Here is a 19,534-nt window from a genome sequence, read left to right as displayed (position 1 = left end):
TAAAATGAGTTGAACTGCAAAGCAGGAAATTAGTAAACTAATTATGATACATTTACATGGTAGGGTTATTTGGCAGTAATCAAAATTAATTCTTTGAATACTTCTTAATGACATGGAGTATGCCCATGATATAATGCTACTTTTAAACAGCAGGGTACACTGTCAGCCTCAAAGACGTGTTACAAGACAACTAATACGAGCGTGGGCTCTGATCTAACACTACCAGAAAACAGCTCTGTCACCAGCTGGTCACATGTGGAACTCTGAACAAGTTCCTTAATCTTTTTTTATCTCAGTTTACTCTTGTGTGACATGATGATAGGAATAAATTGGTTACAGGACTGTATAAAAAATATAAATAAATAACTTGTCAGAATGCCTGACACACAGTTAAGTATTCTATAAATTTAAGCTTCTGGGTTTATTATTATTATTATTTTGAAAAAGCTGGGTATAAACATAACCCAAATACCAACATTGATTGTCTCTGAATTATGGGTTTTGGATGACTTCTATCTTCCTCCTTATTATTTACATATTTCTTAAGATTTCTACAATAAAAGTTCTAAATAGAAAAAAATACTGTTTAATAATTAACATGAGTAGCTCATATAAAATATTTCATAATTATCTCAGGATAACTTTGGACACCATCCACTTTTATGTCTGAAAATTAATAGAGCCTTATAAAATCTGATTTCATTTAGGCTTTCCAACATTCTTATTCTCAGCATATGAAGAATAAAATATAGACATATCTGCAGATGAAAATAGTTAACCTATTGAAGATCATGGATCCCTAAAGAGAAGGTCAATCAGGGTAGTAATGTTTTATTATTATACAAACTGATTACACAATTAATAACAAGTAAAGACCAGACAGGGAGGCACCGACCTCAACTCTAAAGCTTGTGGTCTTAACCCTCATGCTGTGTTAGTTCTTTCAGAGATTATGTATGATAGATGGTATTATTTCTACTTTACATGTGAGGAAACTAAGATCCAGAGAGGTTAAGTTCCCCAATGACATAGATCTGGTCTGTAATGGAACAAGAATTTTAACCCACTCCTGTTTGACAGCAGAGCCCCAGCTCCTAATGGCTACCAAACTCCCTTTCTTGTGAGGATGATGACCTCAACGGCCAAGCAGTCAGTGGGAAAGATTTCGGAAAACCTGGCAGTTATCACCTCTTTCTATAGGGATTTTCAGATTCCTACCCATGTCACACAATTAGGGACTGCCCACACTTAAAGGTAGAACACAAAATAATTTTACCTCACATCTTACCTCTTTAATTGGATTTGATGACAACTCTAATATTTTTAAAGAAGAGTTGCCAAGGAAATCAAGTTCTTCACGTCTTAGTACATGAATTTTATTATTTGACAATAGGAGCTCTTGGAGATTTTCCAGTTGCATCTCAGTTCCTAATTCAGTAGATGATAAACCATTATGAGACAGATCTAACTTGATTAAATTCTGAGAGAAAAAGAAAACACAGTATGTATACAAAGTAGAGTCTTGTCATCAAAAATAGTTTCTCTAAACATATGTGAATCTTAGAAATAACTCAACAGCAAAATGTCACTGCTTAATTATTCTATAGAAAACTGACCATAGGAGTAATAAAAATCTTTGTTGTGATTGAAAATATTATTGTTGCAAGGATTTAGTTATTTGCATCAAGAATCACTTTATTTCTCTTACCAAAATAAAAGAACTTAAGCTTACTTATTCATGACATAAGGAGTAGTAATAATACGTGTCATTTACTTATTTATAATAAACATGTATTTATGATGTTAGGAACATTCACGTGGCTTATCAAACATATAGTGTCATGCATCAACCTTGAAACTAAGCAACAGGAAAAAAATGTTTTTTAAAAAGTATGAGTAAAACTTTGTCACTTATGAAAGCTTAAGGTTTTTATATTGAGAAAGCTTGATTGCAATGTAAACTTTGCATCATGGCTAGTAGAGAATATTAAACTTTGTGTGTTTGTTTTGTCAGTGTTGTGGGATGTTTTCTAGCCTATGCTATTTTTGAATATAAAAGCTTCCAACCCAAGTAAAAGGCAGAGAAAAGTTGATGTATGTCAAGGCAAAAGCTTGAGAATATGACTTTTATTTATGTTTTAAAAATAAAAATAAAATTTTTCCAATGATTACTCTAAACAGATTTTGAGGTCTTTGTGTTCAAACATAATTTGTCCACATAGAATCTAAGAAGACATAAGGAAGAATTTCAAATAGCTTCCAAGAAAATCATTTTATAAAAGTTTCTAAGCATATTTAAATATATATGTATGTTATTCTTGGTATCTGACATCAAGAAATGGCCAGTCTAAGTTCATAAAACAAAAATCGCAAAGAGTTTTGAAAATGGCTTTAGTTCAGAGAAAACATTTAATAATTGTTTCAAATTTAGAAATAATAAATACACGGTGGGGCAAAACTAGGTCTACAGTTGTGAGCGTGTAAACCCAGTTAAACCTAGTTTATTCTTTATTTTTTTAGCAACAGAGAGAAAGGCAGGAAGGGAGAGAGATGAGAAGTATCAACTCCTAGTTGTATCCCTTTTTAGTTGTTCATTGATTGCTTCCTATATGTGCCTTGAATGGGGAATTGAAGCCAAGCCAGTGACCCCTTGCTCAAGCCAGAGGCTTTGGGCTTCAGCTAGTGACCTTTGGGCTCAAGCCAGCGACCTGAGTCATATCTGTGATCCTATGGTCAAGCCAGCAATCCTGAGTTCAAGCCAGTGACCCTGCTGTTAAGCCAGGGACCTTGGGGTTTCAAATCTGGGACCTCAGCTTCCTAGGTCGATGCTGTATCCACTGCACCTCCACCAGTCAGGCAATGCAGTTCATTCTTGCATTATTATGTATTAATTATAGTATCTTTCATATGAACAACTGTAAACCTACTTGTTCCCCACCCTGTACACTTTTCCACAGACTTAACATTCAAATAAAGTACTGAAAAGCCAAATGTAAGTCGTCACTGGAAAAGCAATATTGTGAGGAGATTTCTAAAATCAAGGGTAGGTAAATTTTAGTTGCACAACTTATCATTGATCAATGTGTTAACCTTATTTAAGTCAGAATTGATATTTTTTTCATTACTTCAGGTACCAAGTCGGCAGCTCTGAGAGTTTCTTTGTTGTGCTTGCTCCTCATGGGATGTTCTGATTCATCTCTAACTCTTGTAGCTAAAAAAAGTTCTGTTTCTAGCCCTGGCCCAACTGTTCGGTTGGTTAGAGCACAGAGGTTGGAGGCGCAGAGGTTGCTGGCATGATCCCAGCCGAGGGACAGACAGGAAGAGGTCAATGTTCCTGTCTCTTTTCCTTCCTCTCTTGCTAAAATTAGTAGAAATTAAAAATTTAAAAATAAAAAGTAAATAAAATAATAAAGCTCTCTTTCTAATGGGAGGAAGTGAGAGAGGCAGAGTTCTTTAAAATTAAGATTGAAGGCCCTGGCTGGTTGGCTCACTGGTAGAGCGTCGGCCTGGCGTGCGGAAGTCCCGGGTTCGTTTCCCGGCCAGGGCACATGGGAGAAGTGCCCATCTGCTTCTCCACCCCTCCCCCTCTCTTTCCTCTCTGTCTCTCTCTTCCCCTCCCGCAGCGAGGCTCCATTGGAGCAAAGATGGCCTGGGCGCTGGGGATGGCTCCTTGGCCTCTGCCCCAGGCGCTGGAGTGGCTCTGGTCGCAACGGAGAGACACCCCAGAGGGGCAGAGCATCGCCCCCTGGTGGGCAGAGCGTCGCCCCTGGTGGGCATGCCGGGTGGATGCCGGTCGGGCGCATGCGGGAGTCTGTCTGACTGTCTCTCCCCGTTTCCAGCTTTGGAAAAAAAAAAAATTAAGATTGAAACTGATTTAAGATAATATTTTCATTTTTGAAAACATGGGCAGTCATAATGGCAATATTTGTATGTGGTCCCTAATTTGAGCAGATCAGATTTCTTATTCCTCACCTGGATAGCTAGATCACAAGTCTAAGGATGATACATAACTTGAAAAGTTAATATCAGATAACAGAGTTTTCATTTCCTAGATGAAAGTGAACATTTTCATCTTACCTTGAGGCTTTTAAAGGGATTATTTTGAATTTTCTGGATTAAATTGGACTGAAGATGGAGCTCAGTCAAATTCAGGCAGGAGATAAAGGTTTCATCGGAAAGTCGATACAGCTCATTGTGTTGAAGATTCAAAATGTTCAGCAAAGGGAGTGTTTGGCACAATCCCGGCTCCAGTTTTGAGATGCTGTTATAGCCTCCATCCAAGATAGTAAGTTGGTTGTATCTTGTAAAATTAGCAGGCGGTAATTTTCTGAGTTGGTTGTGGGTCAGATTCAATACTGTTATGTTTGCCGGGAGGTCATCAGGTATTTCAGTCAACTTCAGATGACTACAGTCGGCTACTTCGTGCCAAACGGCACATCGGTTGGTGGAAGATGGACACACACTCCAAAAAAGCAACAGTCCCAAACAGCAGGAGATGTGGTACAGCAAATTCCGGCTCATAATTTTTCCCTGTGACATAAACGTTACAAAGCAATAAACATCAATAACACACGTTTTCAGATGCATTGGCATATTCCTTGTAAAATATATAACCAAATGTAACTAGGCACGGTATTTTTCACTGTAGCTTTTATGACATACAATGATGTACTATACAAGTAGTACATTGGATGGAAATAACTCCAGCAGCACAGAATGTACAAAATGGAACAGACAAGCTCCTTCTTCATGCTTCCTCTCCACCAGGGAGGCTATGACCTAAGATGACCACTTGATGATTTCTATTTTTAATTCTCATGGTCACCTTCACAGACCTAAATAATATGCTTGGGCAACTATTTCTTTGTTTATTGACTTGAAGTATTTTCTTTGCACTATAAAGATAAGGAACATAATTATACTATTTCGTCATCGTCTTCACAATTTTTCTTTATTTTTAATTTAATCTATTGTTACAATGATCATTTTTAAAGACTATATACTGCAAACTCTATTGATTAACCAACTTTAGACAAAATGCCTTGACTTCTCGCTTTGTGCTACAGGAAATGCACATGCCCATGTGTTCTATACACATCTTCCTTCCCTGCATTTTCTAAAACTGTCAGCTTCAACATTAGGTGGCATTGTCAAGATGTAAAACGTCAGCATTTATCCTAACACTAGGACAAGTCAGACATACTTCATCTAGACCAATTCACAAACGCTAAGGTCAGTAAATATCATTTACGCCGTAAACTTTACGTTGTTATGATTATATAAATGAACACGCACTGCAAAACTAGTGGGACTTAGAGAGACATAGTCATCAAGAGAACAAACCCTGGAATTCCACCCACTGAGTTCTGATCCCAGATCCTCTACACTGTAGGCTCTAGCAAGTCAATTCATTTCTCAGGTCTTAGTTCTCTCATCCTGTAAGTAGAGATAATTAGAGGAGCCCCTCCATAAGTTGTTAATGAAGATTAAAAGCGATAAGTCTGGCAGTATCTGAAACCAAGCAATATTTAATGTTAGTACTATGATTATTAATTAGTATAACAATCCATGATTTATATAGTAATTATAACTATTTCCCATTTTGTAAATTTTTTTACTTTGTAAAGAAAAATCTCTGCAAAACGAATTGTATCCTGCGACAGTCACAGCTAACCATTAAACAAGAAGGAAATGGTGGAGGGAACCAAGCATGTGAAATCATTGAAATTCAAGGAAATTCACGGGTGGTCAGAAGGATTTGAGAAGCTCCCTATTAACTCTGCATTGGGTCAGGTGGAGAGCTTCTGTTCAGACTCTGGGCTGTCCTCACAGGCTGGGGAAGCAGCCAGCGTCTTCCGGAATAACTACAAACAATATCTATTTAAGGAGGCCTGATTCTTTTAAAAGCACTCTGCTTTTCAATTTGATTTTAGAGAATGAAAAGAAAGTCTTATGAGGCATCCATGGGTCGTTTTACCCTAACGCTTGGTCTAAGGAGTGAAAGTAATAAATGGAAGCACTTGCTAATATGCCAGTCACAAAATCCAAAGCCTTTAAACGTGTTAATAAGAATCTTTTATCTATGGTATAAAAATTAGCTTAGAAAACATTGTATAAACTACTTTGATTTTTATGTAAAATGTTTGTAATTCTTACTAATTAAACACGACTGATATTTTAGATGGGTGACTTGAGGAGTCTTCGGTAAAAATCACAGCTTTGCACATAGAAAAGAAAGGATTTTAGTTTATGAAACCTTTGCGTTAAATGCGGTTTTCAAGGAATTAACATGGCACATGAATAAAACATGAGTACAGCTGAGTGCAGTGAGCTGAGGGTGGAAGGTATAACCCTTTGCTCCCAGGATGGTGACCCTTGCAGGAGTCTGTCACTCTGCCCCCTGCCTCACTGCTTCTTCGCCTCTCATTTATTTAAAAAAATGAAGAAAAAAAAAAAAAGGAAAGAAAAGAAGAACTAGATGTGGCTTCATTTACCTAACACTGAAATCATCCAGCATCTTGATCTTACTCTTGGTTAAATGGCCACTTTGAATGGCCACGTCCAACACCTGCCCATCGTCATGAAATCCATCTCCCTGTGCTGCTGGGTTAATGCCACTATTTTGTGAATTTTAGTACCTTCTTTCTGAAAGTATTTTTATTTTGACTAGAGAATCTCCTTGAGTAGTTTATAGGTTTCCAAAATGTTTATAGGAGGTTTTCATCCTAATTTCTTGTATGTATGCTTTTATTCTTTTGTCATGTGATTTTTATGTGTCGACTATTTGAGGTTCAAAGTACTTTTTAGGCAAAATCGTGAAGGCATTATTCCATTGTCGTCTAGTATCCACTGCTGCTAAATAGAAATCATGCCCATCTGATTTTCTTTCTTTTATATAAAGGACTGTCTTTTTTTTTTTTTTTTTACTTCACTTTTTCTCTTCAAAAGTGTCTAGTATCTTTTCTTCATCTTTGGTAATATAAAACTTTGCAAGTATGTGTCACTCTAAGTCTTTCCTTTAAAATGTAGCTATGCCCACTTTGGTTTTATCAATCTGAAGGTTCCTATCTTTCTTAAATGTTTGTAATTTTTTCTGTTACTACCGGGATCATTTTATTTTCTCTTTCATCCGAGTTCTCCCCTCTGGAATCACTTTTAGGTAGGCACTGGTCTTCCTATGTGATCTTCTTTATATAAATATTTAAAGTTTCCTTCCAGATTTCCATCTTTTTGTTCCGTTATTCTACATTCTTAGATAAAAACTTTGCCTTTTGCATCAGAACTTAGAGTGATATAACTGTTTAAAATTTGAGTTATTATATTTTAAATAGGCACAGGCAGTACACAAACCATGAATGTACTGAATTATCACAGTGAGCTGGCTGAATTATCACAAAGTGAGCATGTCAGTGTATTCACAGCTCAGATTAAGAAAGGGGGAGGACTCTGAACACCCCAGAAACCTCCCTCAAGCACCCTAGCCCAGTTTCCACTTCTTCCTTCACCCTCCTTCCCAAAGGCAAGATCTTCCTGTTTTCCTACACAAAAGGTGAAGTTTACCTGCTTTTGTATTATATATACACTGTTCACAAAATTAAGGGATATTTTATAGCTCCATATTCACTTTGAAATATCCCCTAATTTTTTTATAGGGACAGAGAAAGCATCAGAGAAAGGGATAGATAGGGACAGACAGAGAGGAACGGATAGAGATGAGAAGCACCAATCATCAGTTTTTCATTGAGACACCTTAGTTGTTCATTGATTGCTTTCTCATATGTGCCTTGACCGTGGGCCTTCAGCAGACAGAGTAACCCCTTGCTCGAGCCAGCGACCTTGGCTCCAAGCTGGTGAGCTTTTTGCTCAAGCCAGATGAGCCCTCACTCAAGCTGGCGACCTTGGGGTCTCGAACGTGGGTCCTCCTCATCCCAGTCCGATGCACTATTCACTACACCATCGCCCGGTCAGGCAAAATATCCCCTAATTTTTGTGAGCAGTATATATCAATGAAATCATGTCCTATGTATCCTTTAATGCTTTGTTTTACTCCACATCAGGCTTGTGAGATTCCTCTACATCTTGATTTGTAGCAACATTTGTGCATTTTCATTGTTTAGAATAATCCATTTGTGTAGAAAATGGCTGCAGTACCACAGCTAATTCTTTCCAACATTGCTAATGAAATATCCCAAACAATAGCATAACTCAGAGAATTTTGGAACGACCACCCTTGTGTTACAACTTGTCTGCCCATCTATCCATGCTCTAGCCGTAAGTTCACCACATGTGCTGCAACATGGGTACCTTTCCCTGGAGAGTTACCTTCAGTTCAATATTTCTAAGTAGGGTTTTTCTTTTGATGTAAAATTTTCATACGATGAAATTCACCTGTCTTAACGTACATTCCCTGAGTTCTAACACATGCATACACTTGTGTAATCTAAGACCTAAAGAGCTCCCATCCCTTTCCAGGGGAATTCCAGACCCCATCTCCCAGAGACAACCACCGCTCTGGTTATTTTTTACTAGAGATTAGTTTTATGTGGTTTAAAACCTCTACTCAACGGGATCATAATCATGCTATTACATAAGGCCTCTTTTACCGAGACAATATTTTTGATATTCATCCTTGTTTCATGTTTCAGTTCTTTTTTTTAACTGAGTAGTATTCCATTTTATGAATATACCATACATTTTTCATGTTTATATTATTTAGACATGTGTGTGTGAAATCTTTCACTATTATAAATAAAATCATTATGAACATTAATGAACATGTATATTCAATTTCTTTTGGGTGAATACCTGAGATTGGAATTCTCTCACTATCCACGGGGGATTAGTTCCAGGACCCTGTGATATCAAAATCCAGGGATGCTCAAGTCCCTCATATAGAATGGTGTAGTATTTGCATATAATCTATGCACAGCTTCCTGTATACTTTAAATCATCCTGAGGTGATTGATAATTACGTAAAGGTATGTAAATACTATGTAAATAGTTGATATACTGATAGGGGAATTCAAGGCATAGAAATTTTTGTTCTGCGGTTGGTTGAATCCACAGATGCAGAACGCATGGATACTAAGGGCCAACTGTACTGAGAGGAACAATTGCATTTACAAAGTATACCCTGGAAGGACTGAAAAACATTACCAGATCTGAAGGTATCAGATATTTTCGATCAGATAGAAAAGATTCATCCAGTGCTAGGTAAGTGTATGGCCAGTAGCCACAGCCACCATCATAGCCGCCTGGCCCATGCAGGTTCGCATTTGATTTGGACAGATGGTAATGAAACAATGGAGCCAAGAACTGGTGGGCCATTACCTTTAATCCTAGCTTGCACCCGGCGGGCGAGAAATTCACACAGTGGGAAAACACTTTCTTTTCCACTTAGCACTCCCAAAGCCACTGACTCATCTGAGTTTCCTAGAATCAAAGGTTCCTACCTCACCAGCCTTATTCACCTCTGTTCCTCATCTCTTCTCTGCACAAACTGGCAGTATTCTGCCATCTTGGCTGTTTCTCCTTGCAATGCTAATTTCAGGAATCAAGAGAGTGCGAGCTCCCCCCGCCCTATTTTATAGTGAAGAAATCAAAAACTTTAATCCAATATACAAATAAGGATATCTCTAATACAAAGTCACTTATCTGAGGCATAAATGAGATTCCTCATAAGAGTGCACCACCCCATATCATGCAACAGTCAAGGGTGTGAGGAAAAGCTTAGTTTTAAAAAGATTTTAGTATTAAAAGGGTGGGAAAAGCTTAGTCTTAAAACTAAGCCTTAGGCTATAAGGAAGGACTTTTCCTGCTTACAGCCTGTCCTGCACACCCAATGCAAACTATAAGCGAGCAAACATATACATCGTATTTGCAAACTTATTTGACCCACAGTAAGATAAGTGAAAAAGGGAAAATACACAGAGAATCTTATGAAACCTAAGAATTGTAACCATTCACAGGCACAAGGGCACACAACCTAAAACCATCTCAGAAAAACATATGACCAATAACTTCCAAAGGTAAGACCCTAATTCATACAAAACTTTTCATCACCCACTAGAAAACAGTAGTGTAGAGCCAGTAGCCGCGGCCACCATCACAGCTGCCTGGCCCATGCAGGTTTGCATTTGATTCGAAGAGACGGTAATGAAACAATGGAGCCATGAACTGGTGGGCCATTAACTTTAATCCTAGCTTGCACCTGGTGGGCAAGAAGTACACACAGTGGGAAAACACTTCCCTTTCCATTCAGGGCTCCAAAGGCCACTAACTTATCTGAGTTTCCTAGAATCAAAGGTTTCTACCTCACCAGCCTTATTCACCTCTGTTTCCCATCTCCTTCTCTCTGCACAAACTGGCTTCTCTTTCAGCACTCCACCATCTTGGCTGCTTCTCCTCTCCTCCACATGGCCTTTTTCTGCTCTCCTCCAGCATGGGCTCTTCCTAGAATGTAATCACTCTTCCCCCTTTCATGCAACAGTCAAGGGTGTGGGGAAAAGCTTAGTCTTAAAACTAAGCCTCAGGCTATAACGACCCTGCCTGCTTACAGCCTGTCCCCCACACCCAATGCAAACTATAAGCAAGCAAACATATATATCATATTTACAAACTTATTTGACCAACATTTCACCCCTTTTGCTCACTTTAAATCTAAACCACAGGTTTAGATTTCCTGCACAAGGAAATTAGGCACATTACAAAAATTACAACGTGACAAATCATACAATTTCAACAATTACAAAGATACACTTCACCAGTCTCTGAGCACTTTGCCAAAAGTGCAAAATGTCCTCAGCCTTCTTTCTAGCCATGGGAAAAGCTTCCTGGGGCAGGGGGGTGCTTCCAGGAAAGCCGCCCCCCACCCTCATCAGGGTATTTCACATTGTCCAAAATTTGTAAGTCCATCCAACACAGGAGCCAATGCCCACTCTGGTCATAGTCCAGGAATCAGCCATGCACATGGGGGCTCAGCCACCCCCCTTATCCCTGCCGTCTGGCAAGTCTTACAATGTCCCAAAAAGGAGCACATGGCAATGGCAGTTAGCATCTCCATCTCTGCTTCAGACAGCATGATGGCATCCACTCCTATATTCCAAAATTGCAGACCTACCAGGGACATAGCAAGTACTCCTTGCTGCTGGGATCTCATCTTCTGGAGACTGTGGATCGCAACTCCAGCCTGATTCTCCTCATCCTCCAAAGAGGAACTGAAAACATCAGCTCCCACTGCCGGGCTTGAACCCCGGGCCAGTGTTGCCTTCTGCTCCATGGGCCTTGCAGACCGGCCCTGGCCTCAGCCCCGGCCTCCCACTGCTTCTGGCTCTCCACTACGTCCAGGACAATCTGCAACTCACGAACCTGTAATTCCTTCTCCAGCGGCTGCTCTGTTTCCAAGCAAATCTCACGAACCTGGTCGGCCTTCTCCGGTGCTTGCTCCAGCTCAAGTCTGCATCTCTTTCTCCCACGTTTGCTCCAGCTCCTTCCACTGCTCGGTTTGCAGGTCCCGGGCAGCCTTTTCCACAGAGCTCTCAGTTTCCTCATGCATGGCTGTAAAAGTCAGCCAGGCTACGGTCCCCAAAAGAACAGCCTTGGGGAACCATAACAGCAGCCAGTCCTCCACCGCGCAAAGGTGGTGGTGTCTCCATACCAATCTGTATTGAATCCTGCCACAGACTAGGCCAAATGTAAAGCCAGTAGCCGCAGCCACCATCACAGCCGCCTGGCCCGTGCAGGTTCACATTTGATTCGAACAGATGGTAATGAAACAACGGAGCCAAGAACTGGTGGGCCATTAACTTTATTCCTAGCTTGCACCCAGTGGGCAAGAAATACATACAGTGGGAAAACACTTCCCTTTCCAATAAGGGCTCCGAAAGCCACGGACTTATCCGAGTTTCCTAGAATCAAAGGTTTCTACCTCACCAGCCTTATTCACCTCTGTTTCCCATCTCCTTCTCTCTGCACAAACTGGCTTCTTCCTCAGCATTCCACCAGTTTGGCTGCCTCTCCTCTCCTCCACGTAGCCTTTCTCTGCTCTCCTCCAGCCTGGGCTCCTCCTAGAATGTAATCACTCTTCCCCCTTTCATGCAACAATCAAGGGTGTGGGGAAAAGCTTAGTCTTAAAACTAAGCCTCAGGCTATAATGACCCTGCCTGCTTACAGCCTGTCCCCCCACACAATGCAAACTATAAGCGAGCAAACATATGTATCATTTTTACAAACTTATAATATTTGACCAACAAATAGTGATAAGCTTTCAAAACATGCAGTAGAAATTATGTTGAATCTAAAATTTCATTTCCAACTGAGCAATTATAGATGAGTAGGGGACGTATTCTGAGTACGCAAAGTAAATTTGTAAGTGAGTAACCCATATGAAAAAGTTATTCTAGAATGTGCTTAGGAAAAACATGCAAACAAATAAACAAAAATACAGTTAGAGGATGAAATGAGAGTGAAAGTAAGATGCTGTTCAGTGAGACATAATAGAAACAAAGAAAGCTGGAGAGACGTGAAAACGAGCTGGACTCAGTGGGGCTGGCAAGGTTGGAAAGCCTTGTCAGGTGCCCAGGACCACTGTCTTCGTACAAGCCAACACCAACGTGGCACGCTGGCTAGGACACAGAGTCTGGAGCCGGGCTTCTCAGCATTACCAACAGTTAGAGTTTGGCTTGGACAGTTTGGATGGTACACTTTACATTTTCTTCCCATAAATTGCTACAGATACACTGTATGCAAACATATGCCGACACAAAATCATTCTGTAACGTTGGGAGGCACCTTCCTGAAACGAGCACTAGCTAAGGCTGACTCCGTTTCCGTCCGACTTAACCCCCATTTGCCCGTGCTCATTTCTGATCCTCTTATCCATTGGAATATCTTTCCACTTCTCTCCTGAAGGCTTTTTCCTTCTTTAAGCCAAAGAAAGCCCTTTTCTTATTCCTAGGAGCAGCTGAAATGTTCCTCCTTTTTAAACCAATCATCATAAAATGCCAGCTTCTGTCTCCTCTCAAGCCAACAAAAGTGGCAAAAGGCAATAAGCTCTTTAAAGCTCACAGGGCTTTGTATCTTTAAGACAAAGGTGTGATTTTTTTTTTTTTTAAAGAAAGTCTGTTGGAAAATGATTTCCGTAGCTACCGTCATGTATCTGTCCAAGTTCAGGACTTTAAAAAGAAAACAAATTTTTTTAAAATTACTGCATAAAATGTTTTATCATGTTAATGAGAAATTGTTGCTATAATTTGTACTGAGTTGTTTCCTTCTTCCCAAAGCTACGTCACCTGCTTTTCCTTTCATGCTCCCGAATGATTCTGACTAGATTTCAAGCACCGGGTCAGAGAAAGACCCAAGAATGCTAAAACCAACATGCATTCTAGCTTCACCCAACAGGAGAGATCCTATCCCCACAGGAATTTAAAATATATAGATCTTCACTTACTCTGATGACAGTTGACCATTCCTTCTCCCATCAGCCCAAATGCAGCCGCGTTCATCAGGAAAGTGTTTGCTGCAATCTTGAAAGTGAAACTAAAGTTTAAAAAAGAAAGGGAAAAAAAAAAGCCTTTTACAGCTGGTGTATTTATTCTAAGAAAGGCAGAGGAAACAAAATACAATCTCAGAAAGACACTTTTTTTTTTTAGGACGACACTTTTGAAATAGCTTCTTATTTTATATATGTCTTTTCTTCTTCTTTTTCAGGTACAGTCCCCTGGGATTTGTTGAAAGGGTCACACACAGATTTAGCATCGGAGGAAGTTGAAAGACTGGGACTTCGCCACTTGGAGTGGGCAGGACCTGAAACTCAGAAGTTAATAAATATCTGAGAGTGAATTCCTCTATTATTAACCAAAGGCCAATCAAAACTGTCGGAATTGAATGGTGTATGGTCAGAGGGACAAAAAGTAATAATAATACTAACTTGGTTCCTAATTAAAAGTAATTGATCCCGTTCCCCTGACCTCACGTTGTCTTCCGGGCAACACTGTAAGGAAGTAATGCAGAGGCTAACCCTTTGATCAGAGAGAGACGGAGTTCACAGCAGACAAGGAGCAGAGAGGGGCGGGCAGAGGCCCTAGCCTGCCTAAGACGCAGAGAGGCGCCCAGAAAAAATCCAGATTCACTGCTCAGTCTGTTCAGTTCATTTGACTGACTCCAACTAGTTAAAGGAATATGCTTGTCAAGAAATGAACACATTCTTTATTGTTGATATAACATCGATATACAGTAACATACCTCAGTGGACAGGGACTGAAGCGATTGGTAACCCAACTCATTCTGGGAAATAAGGAAAACGAAACCTAGTGAAGGAGAGATTTGCCTGAGGAGACAGCGCAAGTTGCCTTAACGGGTTATACAAACACGTCAAGTAACAAAGCAGCCCGGGACAGTTGAAACATGTCACTGGCTTGACTTGATTGCAAAATTAAAAGCAAGAAATAATTTGTGTCAGAGTGTAAAATGCCCACCCCTGGGCCCCAGACTTAGCTACTGGGTAAGTAAAAGAGTCAATATTTTGCACAAGTTTAATTTAGAGTGACTCTTAAGAATCTTTTAAATAAAAATAGGAACAAAGAGATTAGACCAACCGATCTTCCCAATGTTAACAGAAAACCAAAGAAAAAGACTCTATCTCTTCATCTTTAAAACTTCTTATGAGTTTACACTATATTGAGTATGTTTTGGACCCAGATAAATAGTTACATTTACTTCAGAGCATCAGATCAACAGTTATTTTGAACAGTGCTCCTGGGTCCCCCGTCACAGCTACCACTCAGAAAAGACGTTGTCTGGCTCTGTATGAACTGAAATTCTAGGTGGCATTTCTTTTTTTACTTCTTTCCCTAAAATAAAGGTACAGTTCCTCTTACCAGTGTCATTTCCATTTCTGCTCATTAAACTACAGGGCTTTTAAAGTAAGCTCGACTAAACCACAGACTCAGCAAAGACATTAATGAGAGAGGAAGTAAAAGTGTGCCCTGTCTACTGCTCTCACTGATGTCTACTGAGCTGGATGGAACTTGAACTGCCCCCTGAAAGAAAAACCAACACTTAGCACACAGAGTTTCTAGTTTAAACTGAACTTTTAAAAAGTTTTATTTTCTACTTTGTAATTTTACAAGTGTAAAGCTATGTAGTAGCAGCCTGGCCCATGCAGGTTTGCATTTGGTTCTGACAGACGGTAATGGGTCATTTAGTTTAACTATAGTTCTCTGAAAGAATCAAGGTTATCTGAAGAACTTCTTTTCCCTTTCAATAGGAGACAATGTTTGCCTGCCCTACACTGATTTTTTTAAAAAATTTTTTAAAACTTTTATTAACTTTTAGAGAGGAGAGAGAATGAGAGAGAGAGAGAGAAGGGGGAGGGAGGAGCAGGAAGCATCAACTCTCATATGTGCCTTGACCAGGCAAGCCCGGGGTTTTGAACCGGCAATCTCAGCATTTCAGGTCGACGCTTTATCCACTGCACCACCCAGGTCAGGCCCTACACTGATTTTAACTCTCCCTCCCTTCCTGGAATCCTGAGAGTAACATATACCTCTAGGCAAAGGAGGGGAGATAGACACTAAAAGATTTGTGAATGTAAAATGTGATTTGTGAATCAAAATTACACTTTGATATGTAAAACGACATCACTATTGTTTTACCTTGAAAGTTTTAATGTCTTTTATAGATCCTCTAGAGCAGTGGTAGTCAACCTGGTCCCTACTGCCCACTAGTGGGAGTTTCCAGCTTTCATGGTGGGAGGTAGCGGAGCAACCAAAGTATAAATAAATAGAGAGATTTAACTATAGTAAGTTGTTTTATATAGATTTATTCTGCAAAACTTAGCGAAAATCTGACATAAAGTACTTGGTAAGTAATTATTATTATATGCTTTAACTTGCTGTAACTCTCTCTGCTTTATAAATTTTTATAAAGTAAAGTTACTTCCCTACTTTATAAATCACCATTACTGTGGAACCGGTGGGCAGTTAGAAAATTTTACTACTAACAGATACAAAAGTAGGCGGTAGGTATAAAAAGGTTGACTGCCCCTGCTCTAGACAAATGTTACAAGCTTGTTAATGATTGTGTCATGGTCCCTCCAACCTGTATGTGGTCAAGGGTATATAACCTGCCTCAGAGTTATATTCCACACTGCACAATTTGGGTCAGCTACACCCCGTGTTAGACATATGAAGCCAGCTTAGTCAATAAAACTCCTCAAAAATTCATTTGGACTTGCTGTCTCTAGGTAACCCACGTAAGTAAGGTACAGTACTTTACAACAAATTAATAGACTTTTAATTTTATCCATTATTGGATGCTAACAAAAGAGACCACTTTGCTATTAGCAGAACCAACAGTAACTTTGGCAGCTTTCAAGATTTTTTTTCTCTCTGGACACAGGCAAGTTCAATGCACATACAATTACTATAATCAAATCATCTAATTAGATCCAGTTTTACACTACGGGTGAGACCCTTACAAACACCTTTAGGCTTTTCTGATACCTACGGGCACATCTTGCTGGTGATACACAGCATACATTTAGATAAAGCACAGATGCCCACAGACACAGCTCAGAGACCTGGCCGCTCGATGCTCAGACATCGAATGTGGTTCCCGGGGAAGGCTGGGGTGGGGTTAGGGGGGAGATACATGTGTTGCTTGGGGTGAATGCCCCCTGTAAAGCCAGTAGTCATGGCCACCATCACAGGTGCCTGGCCCATGCAGGTTTGTTGTAAAGTACTGTACCCCAGATTCTGCAAAGTACCGTACCTCACTTCAGCGGGTTTACGTAGAGACACCAAATCCAGATGAATTTTGAAAGGTTTTATTAAAGGAGGAGATTTATTAAATATGCTGGCCACATATGGCTGACACGGGGCATTTGCAGACCCAAATTGTGTGCCAAATACTTCTCAGAGGTTGGTTATATACCCTTTGACTACATACAGGTTGGGGGGGGGGCATGACAGCATGACACAATCATTAACAAGATTATAACATTTGTCTAAGGGATTTACAAAAAAAGTTAAAACTTTCAAGTTAATACAATCAAAGACATTCATAAACCTTTTAGTATATATCTCTCCTCCTTTGCCTAGAGCTGTGATGATGAACCTTTTTATAAAAACTGCCCACTTTTGCCATGCTGGTCAACCTGGTCCCTCCCGTCCACTAGTGGGCATTCCAGCTTTCATGTTGGGCCAATCACGGCACCGTTTGGTTGCTCCACTACCCATCCACCAGGAAAGCTGGAACACCCAACTAGTGGGCAGGAGGGATCAGGTTGACCAGCACTGCAGAAGTGGGCAGTTTTTATAAAAAGGTTCACCATCATGAGACTAGAGGTACACGCTAATCTCAGGATTCTAGGAAGGGAGGGAGAGCTAAAATCAGTGTAGGGTGTTATGTAAATTTTGCCTCTTATTGATAGGGAAAGGGAGTTCTTCAGAGAACCTTAATCCTTTCAGAGAACTTAAAACCAAATGACCCTAGTCATCCTTGTAAATCAGGAGATTTCTATATCCTTTTCCCTCCATTTTCCAAAGAAAGGACAGGACAGAAAGCCTGACTTTTCCTTTTAAAATGGCATTGCCAATACTAAGTTTTACAGTTCTCTGGAACCTTACCACAGGCTTGCATTTGATTCGGACAGACAGTAATGAAACAATGGAGCCAGAAACTGGTGGGCCATTACCTTTAATCCTAGCTTGTACCCAGTGGGCAAGAAATATACACAGTGGGAAAACACTTCCCTTTCCATTCAGGGCTCCCAAAGCCACTGACTAATCCGAGTTTCCTAGAATCAAAGGTTTCTACCGCATCAGCCTTATTCACCTCTGTTCCCCATCGCCTTCTCTCTGCACAAACTGGCTTCTCCTTCAGCACTCTGCCATCTTGGCTGCTTCTCCTCTCCTCCACCTGGCCTTTCTCTGCTCTCCTTCAGCATGGGCTCCTCTACTCCATATTATAGGGTAGGAATCAAAGTCTTTAATCCAATATACAACCAAGGAAGTCTCTGATACTAAGTCACTTATTTGAGGCATACATGGGATTTCTCATAGGAGTGCACCACCCCCTATTATGCAACAGTCAAGGGCGTGAGAAAAAGCTTAGTCTTAAAACTAAGCCTTAGGCTATAAGGACCGTGCCTGGCTTACAGCCTGTCTCCCACACTCAATGCAAACTATAAGCGAGCAAACATATATATTTACAAACTTATTTGACCAACACCCCCTCTGTAATGACTGCTGCAAAACAAAAGGGGACTACTATTTTTGCTTTTCACTTTTTTTTTTTATATAATGCCAAATGTTTTCTTCAGGTTTCTTGCACTTAGGGGAAACAGGTACTACTAATATGGGTCATTTGTGAAAGCAAAATGGCTAATGCAAACTTTTGAAACCAGAAATATCAGTGTTCTTGTTGTCTGCCACCACTCAGACAATGAGTAGAGACAAGGGTTGAATCTTTATGGGTGCTTTATTGGGATGGCTGGTGATCTGGGAAGAAGGGGGTTTTATATCACCCAAAACCCCATCTTAACACCTCATCTCTGTTTTTATAAAGGGACCAAAGGAGGTGGTAAGGGGTTTGGAATTTAGGCTAAAGTTAATTAGATAAAAGTTGCAGTCCAGAGATTTTTCTAGAGTTTTTTTCATCTGTTGACCAGTACTTGTTTATCTGCATCTTGTCACTGGGAATTACATTCTTGGAGTATGGGGGCTTAGATACCATCTTGCTTGTGGAGCTCCTGGGCCTGGGGCACAGAGGTGGATGGTTTGCAGCCTCATGAAGTCTCGGAGTCCCATTCCTGTTTCCAGCTCCGGGAGCAAAGTTTTTACTAACATAATTATCAATCCTATTGATTGTAACTAAAATCTACTATTACTAAAGCTAGCAAACTCTTGAGTTCCCCCACCACTTTCAAAAAGCAGGGCATGCCGGCAATAACTTACTCTAATCATAATGAACAGGTCATAGGTGAGAATTAATGCTCATGCTCATGAAGATTGATCTTCATTTTATAATGCAAGTTCTTTTGTTTAAATTTATTTAGAAATGAAATTGAATGGGGTGACATTGGTCAGTAAGAATACGTAGGTTTCAGGTAAGCATCTTTAGAGCATTTGAACTGTTGATTGCATTGTATCCCCATCACCCAAAGTCAGATCATTTTCTGTCAGTGCGTATTTGTCCCTCCTTACTCCCCCCACCCCCAAGCTCCCTACCTGTAGTAACCACTCACTTCAGTCTGTGTCCATGACTTTCATTTTTATAACCCACCTATGTGTGAAATCACATGGTTCTGAACTTTTTCTGATTTACTTATTTCACTTAGCATAATATTTATATAATGCAAATTTTGAATCAACTGGAGAAATTAAAATGAAGGCCCAGGTTGGAAGGGTTGGATTATTAATCTGACCACATCTTATCACCTAAGAAAAAACTTTATCTTTGTAGTAAAATTTGTAGTAAAAATTGGAGAACCAGTCCTTAAAAAATGAGAAGTAAAAGTAGAAATAAGGGGAAG

General features: G+C 40.0%; 1 protein-coding gene across 4 annotated transcripts in view; it reads right to left on the bottom strand.

Annotated features, from left to right (window-relative positions):
* TLR3 (toll like receptor 3) overlaps positions 1 to 19,534 on the bottom strand; it is a 41,138-nt gene that overhangs the window by 3,606 nt on the left and 17,998 nt on the right. The window contains exons 1-4 of one of the 4 annotated variants that reach the window (XM_066236279.1): positions 14,242 to 14,288; positions 13,448 to 13,536; positions 4,078 to 4,530; positions 1,289 to 1,480 (exon numbers count right to left, since the gene is read on the bottom strand). In XM_066236279.1, the coding sequence (XP_066092376.1) occupies positions 1,289 to 1,480; positions 4,078 to 4,521 (636 nt within the window). In that variant the 5' untranslated portion in view covers positions 4,522 to 4,530; positions 13,448 to 13,536; positions 14,242 to 14,288. Of the gene's footprint in view, positions 1 to 1,288; positions 1,481 to 4,077; positions 4,531 to 13,447; positions 13,990 to 14,241; positions 14,289 to 19,534 lie in introns of those variants that run through there. The other 3 variants (XM_066236277.1, XM_066236280.1, XM_066236276.1) reach the window with 3 other exon arrangements.

Source organism: Saccopteryx bilineata, chromosome 6, assembly GCF_036850765.1.
Source record: "Saccopteryx bilineata isolate mSacBil1 chromosome 6, mSacBil1_pri_phased_curated, whole genome shotgun sequence".
NCBI classification, from domain to species: domain Eukaryota; kingdom Metazoa; phylum Chordata; class Mammalia; order Chiroptera; family Emballonuridae; genus Saccopteryx; species Saccopteryx bilineata.
The sequence above is the reverse complement of the archived record's forward strand: the minus strand, read 5'-3'. Positions and strand labels throughout refer to the sequence as shown.